The following is a 20093-nucleotide window of genomic DNA, read 5'->3' on the forward strand; positions in this document are numbered from 1 at the left end:
GAACAGGAACAATTAAAGGTTTTTACACAGCTAATTATGACGACAGAGGATTTGTGTAATAAAATCACTAGATTGAAATATTGTTAAAATGATATTTTGAAAAAAAATATATAGAAGGTGAAAGCACAGGAACTAGGCCACGAGAGCTCCAACAGGCTCCCTGCTCAAGAATAAAAGGAGTAACATTTTGATAATCAAGTATCCGATGGAAAAGCAGTGCACTAGGAAGCAAAGAGTGCATCCAGCTCTTGCAACAGTTTATGTAAGTTGTGGGAATGGCTTTAAGTCAACCATGATTACTAGGGTGAATCTGGTTAAGACAAAAAACATGTATGGAAGCCAAACATGAAACAAGCTTGTCATTCTGGAGGAAGGAGAGTATGCAGCAAAATAAAGGCGTTCCTGCATATTTTAATAATTCAGAACCATTAGAAAGCTTCCTGTTAAGATAATCCTCAGAAATAACATTACAAAAAACATGAAAACACCAATCTATCATCATTAGAAGCCTAAAACAGAAAAAATAGATCAAAAGTGGCTGAGCAGTCAATATTCTAACAGCTTCTTTGCTTCAGTTGACAAGTGCAAACTATGATCAGACTCACCTGATAGGAGTACGAACAACAGCTGATTTGAGTATCTGCCTGGACTACACGTTCTGCTCCACTAATTAAAACAAAGGCAACCAAAGCAAGTCAGAAGACCAGCAGATAAAATAGAAAACAAACAAAACCAAAAATTTGAAATGAAACCTTATATATATGTATTTTTATTATCATTTATTTATTTTTTTTTAAGACAAAGCCAATGGTTAAAAGAAACAGGACTCTGGAGTTGGAGGTCAGTCAGGCCACACTAGCACATGTAATGATATGTATAGCAGGAGTGACAGAAAATCCAGAGTTTAATGTCAATGTGAAGAAACATCTGTGAAGAACAAAACAACTGATTTAAAAAATTATTTTACCCGCAGGAAAATAATTTTTCATATTGGTTGGAGTTAGCAGTAGCACCAAAAGTTAGGAAAAAAACGTAAGCTTTGTCAAAGATGAGTCACAGCAGATGTTATGAAAAATTTATGAGTGATTTATCCAGAACTTACAGAGGTTTTGGTTACATAAAGCAAACGTAGCCTTTCATCAACTACAAACTGAGGAACACTGTTTAGTGCGTTTTAGATTAACACTGAAAACTGAAAGTGATGTTCTTCCTTTCCACCTTCCTATCACGTATTCTGGGATAATATATTATCACAGATTCCTAGCTAGATTAACTTATTCCCATTTCACAAAAACAGCAAAAGCAAAGTTGTCCTTGGAGCTGCAGTTCTAAGCAGCAGTGTTTATTTAGAATATATTTTTTAAAAACAACTTTAAACATCAAACATTAATGCTTCTGTTACAGATGTCGTCCCACAACTGAGCAAGCAGCAAGATGTGAGTTTAAAACATACAGTATACTTTTCTACATTGAAGATAAAGGATTACACAGTTAGGTTTACAGAAACCCATAGGACAAATCAGCCTACAACAACAAAACACAGTTCCTGAGAATTTTAAGATTTCAGTAAAGACTCTCATTTTAAAAAGGTCAAGAGACAAGTACCCCGGATAGTAGCTTCAAACCTCTAGGTAAGAGCCCTGCCAGCCTGTGGTTCACTTCTAAAGTGTACACGAGAGGCAACCAAGAAAAAAAGCAATCCTATTGCAACCAGGATTATGTTTACTAACCACAGTTGCTTGCATCTACATTGGAATTTACCCCCCATCTTACTCAAAGGTCCACAAGAAGATTCACAGTCCACTGATAGACATTTACACATTCCAATGTAAGACAACGGTAAAGCTGTGTGTAACTGAATGATTTTGGAAAGGATGTTTCATCATGTTAGTAAACAAAAGCTCAGCACCTCAAAGCTGAAAGAATTTGTAACTAAATATTTTGGTTAGCCATTAAACAGAAATCAAAGTCTAAAAAAAAAAAAAAAGCTGTAAATTCTTGGAAATAACATTGAAGAAATACTCACAGAACACAGTTGATGTTGTACATTTTACTTAAATGAATTACAGCAAATTTCACCAGTCCTATGATTTATAAAGTACACAAAATATGGACATAAAGGAAACCAAAACCCAAAGACAATCACATGTGTGTATGTAGATACAACATACGCACCCAAAATGTGCAAATTTCTTTTAATGCAAGTTCAACAAAGCTTATGCAGGATAGAGTTGTACAACGTTAGTGGGACAGAATATTCTAGATATCCTAATGGCATTTCGTATCTACAGCCAGTGCAAACTTACAAGGCACAAACTCAATGCTGACACTGTAGTGCTGGAAGTTACATTCAGGCACATCTCATCTTGATTTTTGATTTTTTTTGAAGAACTACAATGGAAGTGCTACTTCTATACTAAAGTGCCAGCCTTTTCTCAAAGTTTAAGAACTAGATTGATGTAACCTACATGCAATAATGATCAATAGGGTTCTGAGTAATTTATCACTGCAAAGTCCGTGGCTAAATCATGTGAATGTATGCTATTGCCCAAAATACCTCCTTTACATTCTTCAGAGATGACTTACACCTTGCCAGCCTTGGCATATGGAATCTTACTCACACTTTTTTCTGTAACTTCAGTCACACTCTTGCAGAAAGAAAAACTAGTTTTAAAAAAGAGCCAGCAAAAAACTCAAAACCTGTCAAGATACTTGCATTTAACAAATCTTTGCTAAATTGCATAGTGAGGTGTGTATCAGCTAGTAAAGGGTTAAAAGCACAAGCTATTTAAGGCAAAATTTTAACACAGCATTGCAGAAAAAGCCAAATACCAGGTCCATCAGTATTTAAACAGAGTACTGGCCCATAGAGATTTATCTTCACAATGTTTTCTTTCTTACATTAATAGCAAACCCACACTTGCAGTATGCTTGATTAGCAAATTGTTGCATTTTTCTAAATGAAATGAGAGCAATTAACATGTAGGCTGATTGACTGATACTGAAAACACATGACAAATAGATTTTCTACCCCTCAAAAAAGGGCTTTTTGAGCCTCCTGGGAGTTTAAAACTCACTTGTACCCAGGGCGAATAATACCTAAAACTGAACTAATCATTTAAAATTTTCTAATACGAGTTACCACATCACTTTGCTGTCTCACCCTAAAGTTGTCTTTCCAGTATTATTTTTCAATAGAATACATTTAATAGACATCTGAGGAAGACAAAACAATACAAAAGCTTAAGGGTCTTTGCAAAGAGATCTTCTATTCCTTCTGCGAAGTAAGAAAGGAGTGATTTTATTGGCATTTATTTGTAGTGCCATCAATAAAGACAAGAATACTTAAGAAAGCAAAAATAGTTCTAATGTTCCACATACATCTTTGGTTTAGCCTTCCTGACCAAAATCTTCTGTAAACTTCTTTAACTTCTCCAGGTCCTGTTCATTAACTGTTGGTTTTGTGCTAGCTAGCGACCTAAGCATATCGTTCTGTCAGAAAAAAAAAAGAAAACAAGTGTATTCAGAAACAAGCATAGTACCACTGCTAACAGTATTGTTGCCAAAAAAATATGCTTTAGAAAACCTTTTAAAACAAGATGACCATAGGAACTCTTATTTAAGCAAACCTTCAAGTAACCCCAAACATTTCTGCACACAGGCCAAATTTTTATTCTATGAAGACAGACAATTAGCAGTGAGTTTTTCAAGAATAAAACCACAATCCCAGGTTAGGTTTATCCTCTCATCCATTCAGCATCCACTGAAGTGTTATTCATCACTGCTTACTGGAACAAACTGAACTTCTTTTTTTTCTTTTATTTTATTTTTTTTTTAAATCTACATTTAAAGTACAACAGTTTAAAGGTGAAAATAATCAAATGTTCCCATGTATTCTTTATAGTCCATCATGGTTAAAAAACCATGAATGAAAGGTACAAGAAAACTAATCAAGTCCTGGCCAAAGGCAACTGAAAAGACTAGATGCTCATATTACTATAAAATTGTGGGTAAAGATGAAAGTCAATGTCATGACTTTCCAGACTTGAAGTTTGTCTCATCATACTACAGATACCCTGCTCAGAAAAGATTAACGCCTGATTTATTTATTTTTAAGGGCAATAACTGCATTTGGACACTGAGACAAGCTCCTATGCAACTGTAGCACATTAGAGCTTAAGTTCCATTAGTAGCACTCAAGGAATTAATGTATTTAATTCCAGGAAAGACAGATGAAAAATCCACTTAGACTACACAGGCAGAAGTTTTACGGCAGGCCTGCACTTGCACACATCTTTTTGTGCTTCCTTAGTATGTAAATATACACAGATAACTCATATATTATTTATATTTACAAAGCAGTACACACTGTTTTAGAGGTTTGTGATGCTCATGCAACACACTTTTCCTTCATTAATTACAAGAACTGTTGTACATTAGATATCAGCACAAATTTGATATCAAGTCCTTTCCTCAGTGCTCTTAAATTCTGAATCTTCGGGATGAAATATAGAACAAGTGCCCAGGAATTTTATTCACGTATTTATTCACAGTGAACTAAAATTCCAATTTGTCTTGAATAAGCTATTTTATTCCTTAGACTAAACCAAGTATTTTAACATATACAGAAAAACAGTTGAAAGGTACTGAAAGCTAGCTGCATCACCTCTGACGAATTTTAACCAGAACTACTGTTACATCCATCAGCTTTTTACATTTTATTGGATATATGTGCCTATATGTTGTGGACAACATTTACTTACAGCACATCATTCCCAATTTACACTGAATAAAATTTCCCACTCCTCTCTCTCTCCTTAATGCTATAGGACAACGGGAAGGTAACATATCACAGGGCAGGGATTTTGAAGGTTTTAAATGAATAAGAGAAATGAAAGAATAGTGGAAGATTCAGATGCTGCCTGTGGATGAAGGGACTGCAGCTGCGTGGCACCAAACAAGAACAGTAAGAAAAAAAATGCTTATCTGGGATGAAGAACTGGCTTGTTCATAGCAATGCTGTACATCAGGATTCAAGTATTATCTGGTATGTCCAGCATGTCTGAAAACAAACAGCTCATCCAATTGCCTTGCATACCTCTTTGAAAGTGCCTTCACTTTAAAGTCTTTTTTGAGTTTTGCAAATCAAGAAAGAAATGCCACAACAAATACCTACCATGGAAACCTGTGGCTCCAGTAATTTATCACCTGGAACATCCATCCATGTCATTTCTTCAGCGTCAGGATCACCTGGAGAGCAAGGGGTGAACAAATCTACCATGATATTTGGATTAGACACTGATGGTCCTTTTACCTAAAAAAGAAAAACAAAATATAAAAACCCTTTACCACTCAGCTTTATAGGAGTTTGTTTTTTTAAGTCAAGAGATTGAAGCTGAACTTCATATTTAGAGCAAAAGCATTCTCTGATTTTATGTAGATGCCCTACCCATGGGGATATCATGTCCAGCAGAATAGGAATTGCATAAAAGTACTGGCATCATTCACTTTGAAAACACGCAGCTGCAGCCAGATACTTAAATTCCCATCATGTCAAATCCTATGAACCTCCTTCTCTTAAGGCAGGAATGTCTGTAGAAAGCTAACACGCAAGCAATCCCATTTGGAAAAGACGACTCTTCTCAGTCCCTGGCCACTTTGGGAGTCCACTCATCACTGGTTAACAGCTTTCTAAATATTTCTCCAGAAGCTGTCCCCCAGTGCCCCTCAGGTCAGGCAGCCAGAGATGCCTTTTTAAACTTTTACGTGGCGCACTACAAAGCTCTGTGCACCTTTTCTGACAGCACTCGATAGAAAATAGGGCCATCTAGTGGGAGAAGTGAAACCAGCCTCTTTTCCGGACTCCCAGAAGCTGCACCAGGTTTCTTTTTCCTTTCTGCAGAGCGTATCTAGGACCCACAGTTCTATTTCCTTTCATCATTATCTGAAGCATCACACATCCACAGGAACTCAGAACACATGCAAAGAGTGAAAGACAACACACTAACCAGCTGGTTTTAACCGCAAAGAACTGGATTTGCCATTCCAACCTGCTTTTAAAGCACAGTGCTTTAAACACAGGTTGTAACACCCAAAACACTGACAAACCTTTGAGTTATCATCACTTGGAGCAAGCAATGGTTTACAATGAATGACTGAAAACTGAGCAAAGTGCTGTTTAGCTGGGACAAGTTCTCTGTACTATGCAACTAGTTAATAAAGCCAAGATTTTTTTCTTACAAGAAACTGTACCCAACTGAAGTACTAACAAAACAAGTGGAATAAACTTGACTTTTGTCAGAACACTCAAAGTACTGCAGTTCTTTTTCTAGCAAAAGAGGTAAGAGGTAAGGATTGCCTTTGGTTGCTCTGAAACTGTGACAATTGAGGTTATTTCATTGTGCTGCAGTAGTCTGAGATATGCCTCGGATACTTGCAAATTTCGCTTTGAAAAGGCTAAAAAGGTAACAACCCATTGGTCAGAAATGTCATTGTCATTTAAAGTCAATAAATAATGGATAAATACTTCAGGCATCTCTACTGAAAGGAAGGAATCAGCCAGAAAATCCCTGATACATCAAAATATTTGCCTTTATTTTTAAACAAATACCATTTATGGCAGCGCTACTGCTTCAAAATAATGTTTCAAAATGTTCTTTGTATTTAAAACTAGGAAAAGACTCTCAACCTTAAAGTTGTACCTTAAAGGGTACATTCTGGGGGGCATTTTAAGGGGCAACAAAATGATGACTTCCCTTTATTGAATCAAAAACCTCTGCAGAATACCTTAACCCACCTTCACCTGCAATACACAAATTTCTGTTAAATTAAACTTTGCAGTAAAAGTATAAACAAAAATACTTTTAGTTTGGGTCTCTTAAAAACCAAGAAGCTCAAAAAAAACATTTAATACATTTTTGTTTTTGGAATTCTGTTTATAACCATTGATAACCTTAACACATTTTTTTTGCCTCCATTGAAAGCATAATAGTTTAGAAACAATTTAAGCAACACTCATGCAAATTCTCCGGGGAGAAGAAAACATTGCACAGATTCAATGGATTTAAATTTGTCTTAAGAACTCTAGAGGGTTCTTAGTCAGATGAAATTTCTGGGATCCAAACATTTAGAAGAAATGTTTACGTTAGCATGTAATATGTAGACATCACTGCAAGATAAGCCAAACATATGTATGGTTTCAACATCCTTGTTAGAGAGCAGCTAAATAAGCGTAAGCTAACTTTCACATTACACCAGCATCCCGAAGGTGTTCCATTGTTTGGGCAGCACATAACCTTGCTCAGCTGTCCTGCATCTTTACTACTGTCCCAAGTAACAATAGGTTAAGACTCCAGTAAAAACAGTCACCTTAGTTTTTCAGTCTGAAGGACATTCCAAGCAAGCAGAATGTGCGTAACTATAATTCATGTTTCCATATTGACAAGGAATACATTTATCAACACAAACACTACAAAAACATGAAGAACCATGTAATTTGATACAAAAGAAAAAGCACCTCTGTAACGCTCCATTTGAAGTTAACTTCAAACTGAACGCTTTTAACCTTTTAACACTAGCTAGAGATGTGAAGAGTCAGAGCTTGGATTGCACAGAACAAGCACCTAGAAACCAGCTGCATCAGACTTACAGCAGAACTTGTGTAAAAATGAAAGGAGGTGATATCCATGCACACTCTTAAAAAAATAAAAGGACAGTGTATAAACATTCATAAGCATTCAGTATTACCCAAACCAAACTCGGTTTGCGTGCAAGAAATTTTCAGATCAAGATAATTTTAAGTCAAAATAGCATGAAAGTTTGTTGATTCTTACTTACTTTTTTAAAGTGAGTAGCTGATTGCACTATTCGAACAGGCTGCATCAGTGCATCGCGTACAATGATGCTTATATCTGCACCAGAATAGCCCTCCGTTCTTTTTCCAAGCTCTCGATAATCTGCTTCTGTTAGGCGATTTGGAGTTGACCCAAGGTGAAGTTTGAACATTGAAGCCCTGGCATGCTGTTCAGGTAAAGGAATATAAATACGCTTCTCAAACCTGGTTTCAAAAAGAAAAAACAGAACACTCCACAGACGCTGGCTCATGCAGGTGCACAATGGAAAGAAGCTTATGCAAATCAGCATGTAGTTTGTTCCTAAGTGAAACTGCTTCTTTCTAATATTGTATTATACACCATTAAAAAAAACAATCAAAGGCAAATATTCAACAAGCTAGTCTCATAAATAATACTGTAGCCATCATAAGCCAACATCTAAAATATAACAAGTATTTCATTTTCAGGACAAAGATCACCACTTCAGATTGTATTTTCTCCAGGTTCTCTTCAGCCAATTTTGTGTTTTAAAAGAAAAAACAACACTGAAGACTTTTTTTTTTCCTTCTGTGAAGTGCATTTGAGCAGTTTTCACCATTGCAGAAAGAACTGCCTCATAACACGTTGACAAAACCACTTTCTATCTTTTCTAACTTCTTTGAAGAGAACTTTGTAGTTGGAAACAAATTTGAAGTCCTGCTCTCAACAGGGCCATCAGTAGAAACTGTTGGTATCTGCAGTTCTTCCTTTGTAGCAGCATCTGTTCTCACAGTAGAGATTACCTCCCACCAACAAAATGAGAATCTCAATTCTGGAGAACAGAATTAACTTGCTACGCATGACAAACTGGGCCAAGACCATGACAAATTAGTTGTTACTGCCACGTTGTACAAGTTCCTTTGAGTTTTACAGACAAAACTTAGATACTCCTTCACACTGCAAAGTACAACCTGAAATTTCAGGTAACACATCCATTTCTGTATCTGTCTATACAACTATAGCCATATAGGATGGAAGCGACCTCTGGAGGCCACCTGGTCTAAATTCCCAAAGCACAGTCAGCTTGAATTCAGTATATAGGTAAGAGTCAATGGCACTGTCACAAAAAGCAATGTTTCTTTAGCCTACAAAAATGACCATTATCCAAGTTGTGTCCTCATCACAACATAACCATACTTGTAATTGCATTTGTCCTCTGCTGCTCTGCAGCTGAAAGATCCAGCGCATCAGATACATGTACAAAAGCTTCTTAACTCAAGAAAAGCAGTGAAAACACACTCTGAAAGATCACACAAATTGTGTGTGACCAGTACTAAAGCTTGGTAGTTCTGCATAACATAAAATTACATTTCTCTGAAATTACTCAAGCTATTCAATAGCTTACTACAACTGAAACGGGCAGTTTTGCCCCCTGTATCCCTTCTGAGCAGCATGTTTTGTATCTTGTCCCCCTTGCCAACCACGAAATCAAACAGCAGTGAAATAGAATAGCCTTCTGCTTGCCCAAGCAGAATTAGCTGACCGAGACATGAAATAACCTACAGGGTAAATACAAGGGTGAACAATCCACCTCTTAAATGGCAAGGGGCTATTGACTCAGTCCAGTCGTGTCTGAGAACATTAGCCATGCCTGCAAGCATTAACAAGATTACTGCCTCAAATAGCCTTGCGCTGAACCTTCACAACAGTTGCAAATTTCACACCATAACAGAGCGCCATCGTACCTTCTCCTGATAGCAGAATCCAAAACCCAGGGTATGTTTGTTGCTCCTAAGACCAATATTCCTTCATTGTCGACACCAACCCCTATATGAGGGCAGAAACCATTTCACCATTTAGAAGATAAACAAAGACTGTTTTAAAACATTGTCAAGATTTAATGGGGTGCAAGTGCAGATTTCTTTAGCATTCTCATGCCAGCTGTACTTAAAACACACACACTCCTTTGATTCTGAAAACCAGCAACCTTACCTTGCATCTGGACTAGAAACTCTGTTTTAATCCGTCTGGCAGCCTCGCTTTCATTTTCACTTCTTGACCCACATAATGAATCTATCTCATCAATGAAGATAATGGAAGGTTTGTTTTCTCTGGCAAGCTGGAACAAGTTTTTCACTAATCTTAAAAAAGGAAACAGCCGCAGTTATCTTAATGTAAACACCATCAAAGCCACACAACTTAGCATTATGACAGTTACTTTGTTTAGAAAAAGCTAAAAAAAAAAAGTAGACCCCCGAAATGCATTGATAAAGCTACTCAAAGACACAACATTCTTCCAGCTCCAAGAACTCTGCATTATGTGGAGGAAAATACCACAATACATAGGGAAATGAAGCATCTTAGGGTACTCCATGCGTGATTTTGCAGGCAAACCCTGCTAAGTTTTACCCTTCTACAAGACAGATTTAACTATGTAAAACCACCAATTTAGAAAGAATCAAAGCAAGATGGCTTTGTCTTATTTAAGATTTGCAACCGAATCTGATTTCCTCTAGAGATTTTTGAAGAAATATGTACAGTCTTATAGTTTTTTTTTTTTAAAATAATATTACAGAAGAAGTCAGTTTGCCTAAAAAATCCGAGATGAATCTTACCAACATATTATACTAAGTTAAAAAGGAAAATAAATAGCAACATGCTGGACAATTCTTCATATCACTGACACTAATAAGTTTGGTAAACAGTCCCAGCCTGAAGAGAAACCAGAAGTCTTTCTTTTGACTTTGACTTCAACATCAAACAGAAAAAATGTCAAGTTGGACTCCATTTTTTTTTTTAACCCTATCTCAATTCATGGAAGCCTCATGAGAACCCTAGATGGACAAATTCCTGCACTTCTACATTGCAACAGATTATCACTTCAGGCCACATAGTAACAAACGAAGTCAGCATGAGGAAAGAAAATATGATGGCTGCTCCTCACTTGCAAAAATGGTTTGGAGGTGAGGAGCAGCCGTGAAGTTTTCTTCCTTCATGCTAAATTAATTTGTCTTCCACGTTTTGTTTAAAATCAGAATGAAGGAAAATCACCTCCATACAGACAAAGCAATACCATGTGTTAGCCACAAAGCCGTTGAGACAGATGAGTGGGGAGGTGACAAAAGTACCCCAAAATTTCAGACTGATGCAGTGCACTATCACAGCTGAGTTCAGGAGAGGTTGAGATCTCCATAGTGCTCCTGACATCTTTCTGAAATAGTTTTAAAAACCCTCTTGAGCACTGAGGAGCAGTCCAGCTGCAGCGGCACAGAACGCAGCACATGATGATATATTTAACTGACACTGCAGCAGGAAGCATAGAAACACCAGAAGTTTGTTTTAACAAGACACATGACCCTTCCCTTGAATTTAATTTCTTTAGAGTGTCTTATCTAGCTCTGTAATACTAATTTCTTCTTGCCAGTATTTCTCTGGACCTCTGGCAACTTACTTTTCGCTCTCTCCTAACCACTTTGAGACCAAGTCAGAGGAAGATACCGAGAAGAAAGTTGAGTTGTTGGCTTCTGTTGCAACAGCCTTTGCTAAATAAGACTTCCCTGTTCCTGGTGGTCCAAACAGAAGAATCCCTCTCCAGGGTGTTCTCTTTCCTGCAAGAAAGAAACCATAATTTATCAAAAACAAAAAACAAAAAATAGGTTTGTATCAAAAACAAACCTATTTTTCTGACGAACCCTCCCTAATTTGTTAGGTTTTCTGTATCTACCTAAGAAACTCCTGTCAGTCACACCACTAAGAGCTCAGCTGGAGTTATTGATACATCAACATAACGTTCTTCTCACACTGCTGCCACTCCCAACTTCAACAGTAGCATTAGAATAAGAAATAAATGCTGTAATCCTGACCTGTAAACAAGTGTGGAAATTTAATGGGCAAGATCACTGCTTCTTTAAGAGCTTCTTTGGCACCTTCAAGGCCTGCAACGTCACTCCATTTTACATTTGGTCGCTCCATGACAATAGCACCTGTCAGAAAAGATTATATAAATTAGCAATGCACATTGTTCACCGCTTCCATTTGAAAAAAATGCCCATTTTGTTCGTAACGAACAAAATCAAACCATTTCTAAGTAGATTTAGAGAGTAAATAGTGTTAGTCAAATGGACGCTATTCCACAGAGGTTTGTCACATTGTTTTACCCCAATAAACCATCGATAACTAGAATACTTGAGAGTGAGAAGTTCTGCAATGCCCAAAGCTAGTCTGTGACTGACCAGAAAAAAGGCATTTAGTATTCACAGAGCAGTATCTTCACTAAGGGGACTGAGACAGCATCTCTCACTGAAGCCCAGCATTGTACTTTCCAAAAAATTTGAAGTTTCATTGTAAACAAGGAGAGAAATCATGTAGTTGCATGAGCCCAGCACTTGTAAGATCCTCTGGCAGATAAAGTAACTTGTTGGTTACTTAGATGTGCAATACATAGTCTGAACATCCACTGCATAAGCCTTTTAAAAGCTAGGGGCTGAAAGCATCAGAAAGTTTACTTTTTCTACAGCTTAGCAGGCTCCACGTTCCTTCCACGTCTAGCCACGTTCTCTAAGTTTTATCAACAAGTCTTATCTCAATCAACAAGTTGTAATTTGATTTTAGCCAACTGACATGTGATTTAGCCTCCTCTTCAGGCTTCGAATTAATTAGTCTGATCTCAAAAATGTTTTGTCTCCACTACTGCTAGATGGAACAGCTTGAATGTGAACTAGTAATAATAGATTTTGAAATCCTAGTCAAGGCAAATCCAAAGGGTAAGAAAAATCTTCCCAGTTGAACGAATGCTAACCAGCCCAATACTTTCAAACACACTGAAGTTTCAGCTGCCCCATTTCTATACCAGGAATTTTCTGTAAATTCACAATTAGCTTTCACCAGTTGTTTTCTTGACACCTTAACCTTATGCCTTCAGAACTCTGTAAATTGATTTTGTTAAGGCTTTTTTTTTTTTTCTTTTAGAGGATTGAAAATTTACTGCTACTCATCGCTAACAGATAAAGCAAATAACACTTGCTCAGTTTTTCAGCATTTCTGTTAAGATTTTTCTTTTCCCACGTCTTTTTCATGAGATTGAAAGGAACATTTTTGTTAATAATTCCAGTAGTTAACAAATATGAAATCTGGAGTCCAAAACACATCATCATGTTGTTCAGTGCGTTAAAAGCACTAGAGTACAAGTTTACAATCAACTTACTGAAATTCAACCACTCATTTTCAATACAATAAATCCTTCTGCGAGGTTCATTATATCTCAGTTTTTCTTAAAGTACACAGGACTAAGGGCTCCATAACTAAAATAATTAGTAGAAATGATAGGAAGAGCAAATTATTTCCGAGCTGAAGTATCAGTTATCTGCCCCAGACATACCATGGTAACTGAAATTACCACACTATAAGAGATACCCACACCAGGACACAAATGGAACTGGACATTGTAGGCTTCCTAATTTTGTAGGTGTAAATGAATAGCTGGAAGATTAAGCAATAGAGTGCAAAAGGCCTTTAAAATTCTAAACATGAGTACACGACAATAAACCCACAATTACTATCCAGTCCGAATGGCAGTGGCCACTTCTCCCACAGTAAGTCAAGTTGCTGCTATAATTAAAACCTTGAAAACAGACACAGATTTGGGAAAGTTCCATAAGGCAAAGACAGCTAAGGATAAAAAGGCAGTAAAATTAAATACAGGAAATATCTGTGGCTGTTGTGGGAAGCAAATTAAGATGAGTAATGTGAAGACTGCCCAGAGTTTATACACTATTGGAGTAAGAGACTCTTATGTTAAGGTTAAAGACACCAAGGATCTCACATCTCAGACTTCCAAAGCATGAAAACAAATCAGCAAGAACCTTGCAATTTTATAGAAAAGTCTTAAAGAAGTGCTAGGTGCAAGACACTGTTTCTTGAAGACTGAAGGTCAGATTCATGTGGGAAGAATACGTGTTTATAGTGAGAGATAGGGGTGAAAGTCCAACGCTCGTCATTTTTCTGTTGTTGTTAAATACAGGAAATTGTCCCTTAGAACTACACACGGAGTTAAATAAAGGTGTGAAGAAGTAGAAAAAGCATTGCAGTTTCCAAACATCATACAATAGCTCCTGAAATTATACAAGCTGAGAAATCTGTTAAATGCATTTGATCTTTTTTACAATGAAGTTTCTTCAGATTTGTAAACAGCAGCTGTCAGGAAAGCTCTGAACAACTCTTTACAATTAAGAAGTAGTTAGCACCGAGCAAAGCCACTTTTTTACTGTATAAAAAACTCGCGCTAGCTGCCATATGTTGCATCACTGAACACACCAAGCATTTGAGTTCAAAAACCCAATTCTGTTACTCAGCTGAGTATCACTCCTCACTGCAATGTGAGGAAATGCTACAAGAACAAGAATCCATCTTCTTGACTTCTAAACTCCAGTGCAAGCTTTTTGTATTTGTATGATGTCTGTTACCTAACGCAATAATACCCCAATGTGCAAGAGTAAAATAGTGATACAGTTTAGCAAGAAACTATCTGAAGTCTTTCAACTGTTGCCTTTGGAAAAAGCTTTCTTGAAAAATGAAAGAATTCAAGCAGGAAACACAAAGGACAGGAGATGAACTTCAACATATTCACGGCACACAAACACATAGCTCCACAAAGACTACACTTTTGTATATGAACAGTATACGCTAATTGAGCCACTTAAAGACAACAAACTAATCCATAACATGTATGTGCCAGTAATCTAGAAATTCACTTGACTGAAGTCATCTCTATTTAAAGAAAGGGAGGCTTCAAAATTACCTTGAAGTTGATTCTGTAGCTTCTTTTTCTCCGGATTCTCTGACTCTCCTTCCCCATCACTTTCGTTCCTTGGAAACAAGAAATAAAATATTGAAATACATTGAGACACTGCTGTCTTAGATTAAAAGGCAAAAAGCAGAAAGACAGCACTCTGAGGAGAAAAAAAAACCTTAAGATTTTAGGCTCTTTCAGATCTCTACAAGCTTAGATCATTGTAGTTCTGTTTTTCCACACCACACTCTTTCTAATCCCCTCTCCTAACCATTTCAACTTCCTCATACAGGTCTGATCCCTCCTCCACTTAACACACTTTACATGCTTTGAGCCATCCTCTAGGAAACAAAACCCCTTGCATTGAGCAACATGGAAGCACGAAAATGGTTCAGCTGTGGATGTTGGCACTTATCCCCTACCTGGAACTGCAGTTGGGCTTGGTCAATTCCGTCTGGTACTATAAAAACTCTACACCCACGTCTTGTCAGAATAAAGGGAACAGGAAGTTACAGAAGGAAAAAAGTAGACTAGGTAGAGAACAACGGGAGGGGAGGTCACGGAGCCATGTAGCCTCTGTGACACTAACGATCCCTTCTGTTATAAACCAGCAGAACGCAGCGCAGCTGCAAAAAATAAAACTAATGAGATGAGTAGACAATGAAGGAGACTGAAAGGCAGGTGAAGTTTCAAGAGACAAGTGAGCAATGCTTGCTGTTCAGCGCTGCAAAAAAGGGCAATCTCACCTGGAGATACCTTCCTGAACCCTTCCTCTCCCCTGTCCCCATAAAGCCATCAGCAAATGCTGAAACAAGAGGCTCAGCTTGTTCAGGTGGTCTGATTCAGCTCTCTGATATGTAAAATGAAACACAGATCTAATAAAAGGAAAGCAGTGGAGAGGTTAGGCAGCAGCAAGGCACTGGAGTGATTCAGGCCATCTTATGCAACATCACCCTACAACAAGGCCTTTTGCACTTCTCACCATGTGAGACAGATAAAACTTAGGCCACAGTAATCATCAATTTGAATTTATTTTCTACTTGGCAAGCATTCACATGCAGAAGAATTGCGTCATTGGGCTCACTGATGTTTTAAATCTGATTAGAATGTGTTAGTCTGAACCAGCTTTCATTCTTCAGTGAATTTCCCATGCAAATATTCAATCATCTTAGTAAGCAAGCACAGAAAAGCCTGTGACACTAATTCACGCTATTTTTCTTTTATTAGCCCACTGTACTTCAACATTAGAAGTCACCTGAAGCATTTCAAAACAACAGTGAAAATGATCTGTGAAAAGCTGAATTTTAGAGTAAGTTGAATTCAGGAAGTATTTTGCTTTACCTTCTCCCAAAACATACCCTTTTCCATCAGCAGGACCAGACTCTTTAACTGGTTTTGGTGAAGAATTTTCTTTCTTTTTCAGATATTCTTTCAGTTTTTCTGCTCTGTCCAAGTATTCCGCACATCTCAATCTAATGCTCTGTTTTGCTTTATCGCCCTGCGCTTCATCTAAGAGTTTGAAGAGAAACAAAGTTTTGTTAACAGCAAACACGTGCATCAATCAGAAAACAAGACTAGATCTGTCATCTTTATGCCTTATACATACACCTCTCTCAGTGCTCACCACATAACCAAGTTCTTCAACTACTTATTTTTCCCCCTATACCATGGAAAGAAGGAGTGACAGGAAGGAGTAATTGTCTACCAAAGATCAAACACACACCTGAGTATTGCTTTGGCTTAAAACCCAACTGAACAGGATTAAGGACAATGGCACTGGAAGTTTTTTCTGTCAGCCTATCAAGCTATTGTCCATTATTTTAATAATTCATTTTCTAAATTAGCTCATCAAGAAGATGCTTGTGCTGAGCGATTTTTTTTTAGTCTGGAAATGCTTTGCTTTTCCATAGCCTGCTAATTTTAGAAGTCATTCGCATCAAAGAAAAATGGCATAAAGAAAAAGATAGGTGCGTTTCAACAGCCACACTGTTCTCATAGGCATTATTATCGTAGTTTAAATCAGCAATCAAAATTTAAATATTAGGTTTAGATGCTAGGTTTAACAATGCCAATGTAATTTTGGAAAAGCACAAAGTCATACTCTGTCAAAGTCCGTAAGATTTAAGTTAAGTCAATCTCTGTTTTTATCAATTCCTTAGTGACTTTTTCGCTTGGCTCAGTTGTTTCTTCCCCCAAATTACAGAGATATGTGAGTGCACTTATCTCTGGCTAGCAACCCTAACCTGCTCAGTTTATGACTGTACATTAAGAGAATCCACTCTTTGCATACAAACACTGGACACAAGGCAGAGGTACAAAGAACTGTGAAAGAGAAAGCATAAAATAATTATGAGGGTATGGAAACCGAAGGAAAATGAGAATGTAAAAATCCATCGCATAAATTTTGTTGGTCAAGGCGATGAGTAAAATAGACAGCAAGGAGCAAAGATGCCAGCAGAAATGTAGGAAAGCAAGTGGCATGAGTAAATAAGGAAGAAGTGCTCCGTAGATACCACAAACAGTTCTTGCGTATGATATGGTTATCTGCACAAGAGAAGTACAGGAATCCCCGTACTTCTGTCACGTTTCCTCATTTGCAGTGGCCAGCCTGAGACACTACAACAGAAACCCTGAGGGCAGACAGTAAAACCCTCTGTCCCTCTCTTAAAAAAAAAAAAAAAAAAACAACAACAAACTAATAAACACTCAAGGAAAAAAAAATCTGCTTTCTTACAAGAAAGGAGCAGAATGTAGCGAAAGCAAAAGCTGAATAATGCATGACGTCAGTCAAACTACAGATAATAAGTATCAACTGGTAATGAAAGTCAGATTTTCAATACTGATGTCACCGTAAGAGATTACTCTGAGCAATTTGGCTATAAAACTCTACTTCATGACCTAACACATTGCACTTACATTTAATAACGTGAAGAAAATACTGGACAGCATGCTGGTACAAGCGGAAGGCTTCCTCGTAGTTGCCTGCTTTGTCTTCCTGTGCTGCCTTGCTAGCAAGGTCTATTGCTTTCTGTAACAGAAACAAATAATTAAAGTAAGTGCTGTCTGGCAGCATTTTGCATAATCAGAGAGATTTTAAACTGTTGCTCTGACTTATTTTTGATGTGTAGCTTTTCTGCTCTTTAATGTTTACCCCAAAAGGCTGAAGGCAATTGATTGCAAGCCTTTGATGGCACATTATGTACAGGACACCCCCATCCCTTCATGAACACTGATAAGCACAACTTACCAGCACACAAACAAGCAGTAAGTGACAAGATTAATTTTCTGTGTAGCAACTATTACTGATTTGTCTATGCAGTTTTAATCACCAATCTCTTGCATTTATTATGGAAAAGTTTAGAAATACATTTCATGCTTTTCGTTGCAGACGATTTCATCCATGAGTCATGACATCAGAAAACCTACTGACAGCAGAGTCCGTATAGGAAGTACATGATTACAGAGATCTGAAACTAGCACTATCACTGCTCTAACCCAAAGCTCAAAAGACTGATTATTTGGTTAGCTGCTCTTGAAGGATTTAGGTTCTTGATATCCAATTAAGAAATTCTAATCACTGCTCTGGGAGGGAGCAGGGGGAAAGGAGCCCACTAGGAAGAAATCAGCTAAGTTATGAGCACTGGAAGAGTTCTATTAAGGCGAATTTAGGGCTGAATTTTTAACTTGTTTGCTGAACTAGTTTCAAACAGAACTGGCTGTAATCCAAGCCACCATACTGCAAACACTGACCTGTGGATTTATTGACACCACTTTTATTCCTGTGCTCTTGAGTGTTTATTACTTTCTATCACGCCTGGCTCCTTGGCCGTGGCCTATCCCACTTCAGGGCAGCTATAAATGAGTCTGAACGCCTAGCTCACGGAAGCCTAAAAAGGCCCAGTTAAAAAAAGCCGGAGGTCGCTAACACCACCTAAATCTCCTCTAGCCCCGTACGCATTTTTCCACGTACAGTCAATTTCTTATCCCAAGCATAACACAACCCCTGTGAGCATGCCAGCTAACCTCAGGCAGCACGGCGGAGATATCCAGAAGCCCCTTCCACAGCCATTTCCGTGCCCGTACACTCACCAGCCCCCAGTCACACCGAAACCGCCTCCCCCCCGCGGCCCAGCCCGGCACCGCCCGAGCGGCCCAGGCCTCCCCAGGCCGCCACCGTGCCCGGGCCGGGCCTTTACTCCGGGGCCCTACCTGCAGGTTGCCGATGTTGCCCGCCATGGCGGGGCGCTGAGGGGAGCGTGGGGGGGGGACGTGTGGGGGGTGCCGCCGGCCGCAGCCGCCCCGAGCACCAACCGAAACCGCGGCCCCTCCGCCGGCTGCTTCCGCACTACAGCACCGCTTCCGCTTCCGGCAGCGCCTCGCGTGACGTCAGCGCGTCCCCGTGACGTCAGCGCCCCCTCCCGTGACGTCACACGCCCCGCCGCCTCAGAGGGGGTGGCTGCGGGTAATGGCGGCCGCCCCCCCCTCCCCCCCCCCCCCCCCCGTTTTGGCGGGAGGGGGCGGGGGGAACAAAATGGCGGCCGCGGCACCCTGAGGGCAGCGCCCGCAGCTGGGCAGCTCTGAGGGGTTTTGTGTCATAAAAACTCCTCCGTGTTGCTCAAAGCGTCACCGCTAAATAAAAGTTTCAGCTTCTGGCTTCATCCTCACATCGTTTCTGTAAAACATTAAATGGGTGTTTGTATATATATATATATTATTTTATTTTGATAAAGGTTTTTTCCCTGTGCCTCACACTGCAGACCGAAATACAATCTCCACACCTTTGCCCTGCTCTTCCCCGTGGCTCGCTTGCCCCCGTATCAGTCATGTGCCCCCTTTCCTGTCATATCAGTGCCGAGTGCTTTTATTCGCAGAGCCCAGCCCGTCACAGGCAGGTGTCACCGGTGTTGGTCACCTGAGGTTTAGCAATAAAACCCGGGTAACGTGCAACGCCTGCGGTGAATGAAGGAGGAAGTGACTCAATGCACAGCAAGTTATAAACCAGTTTTGTAGAGTTCTCTTGCTGTATGGACCTCAGATTGATGAATTTCTGCTAAGTCAGTGCCATGCTTCTGCTAAATTAGTGCCATATCCTCCCCTGTGTTTCTGTAATTCCATCAGGTACAAAAGGAATATCCGAGAAACTCTTCCTTAGATTCATAAACCCCATTTTTCCAACTACTCCCAGTGAAAGATTGGCCTACCTGAATGGTAATTTCAGTGTCACTTCGTTATTATTGTTCTTATTATTTTTAATAAACTACTTCACTGAACCTTTTCAATACAGCCAGCAGGCAGGCTGTTCTGGGCAGAAGGTAAAAGGCACTAACACAGTCACCCCTATGCCTAGGGATGTTGCGGTAATCTCTCCCCCAGACCCTTTGGTTGGCAGTTTGTTTTGCTAAGTGTCTTCATACATCCAAAAAAAAAAAAAAAAAAAAAAAAAAAAGTGATGTAGCAAAGATTAAGGCAAGTAATCAGGCTCTGTGAAATGAGAT

The 20093-nt window shown here is 38.8% G+C and overlaps 1 protein-coding gene across 1 annotated transcript; it reads right to left on the minus strand.

The window, feature by feature from the left end:
- Window positions 1–1308: 1308 nt before the first annotated feature.
- VPS4B (vacuolar protein sorting 4 homolog B) lies at window positions 1309–18973 on the minus strand. The gene is made up of 11 exons (XM_068670910.1): window positions 18808–18973; window positions 17515–17626; window positions 15957–16107; window positions 14608–14675; window positions 11675–11794; window positions 11263–11419; window positions 9804–9952; window positions 9557–9638; window positions 7837–8056; window positions 5177–5314; window positions 1309–3492 (listed from the first exon to the last, which is right to left on the minus strand). Exons 1-11 carry the CDS (start codon window positions 18832–18834, stop codon window positions 3391–3393), a joined length of 1326 nt encoding a protein of 441 aa, XP_068527011.1. The 5' UTR covers window positions 18835–18973; the 3' UTR covers window positions 1309–3390.
- Between the last annotated feature and the right edge of the window lie 1120 nt (window positions 18974–20093).

Source organism: Anas acuta, chromosome 2, assembly GCF_963932015.1.
Source record: "Anas acuta chromosome 2, bAnaAcu1.1, whole genome shotgun sequence".
In the NCBI taxonomy this organism is placed as follows: Eukaryota; Metazoa; Chordata; class Aves; order Anseriformes; family Anatidae; genus Anas; species Anas acuta.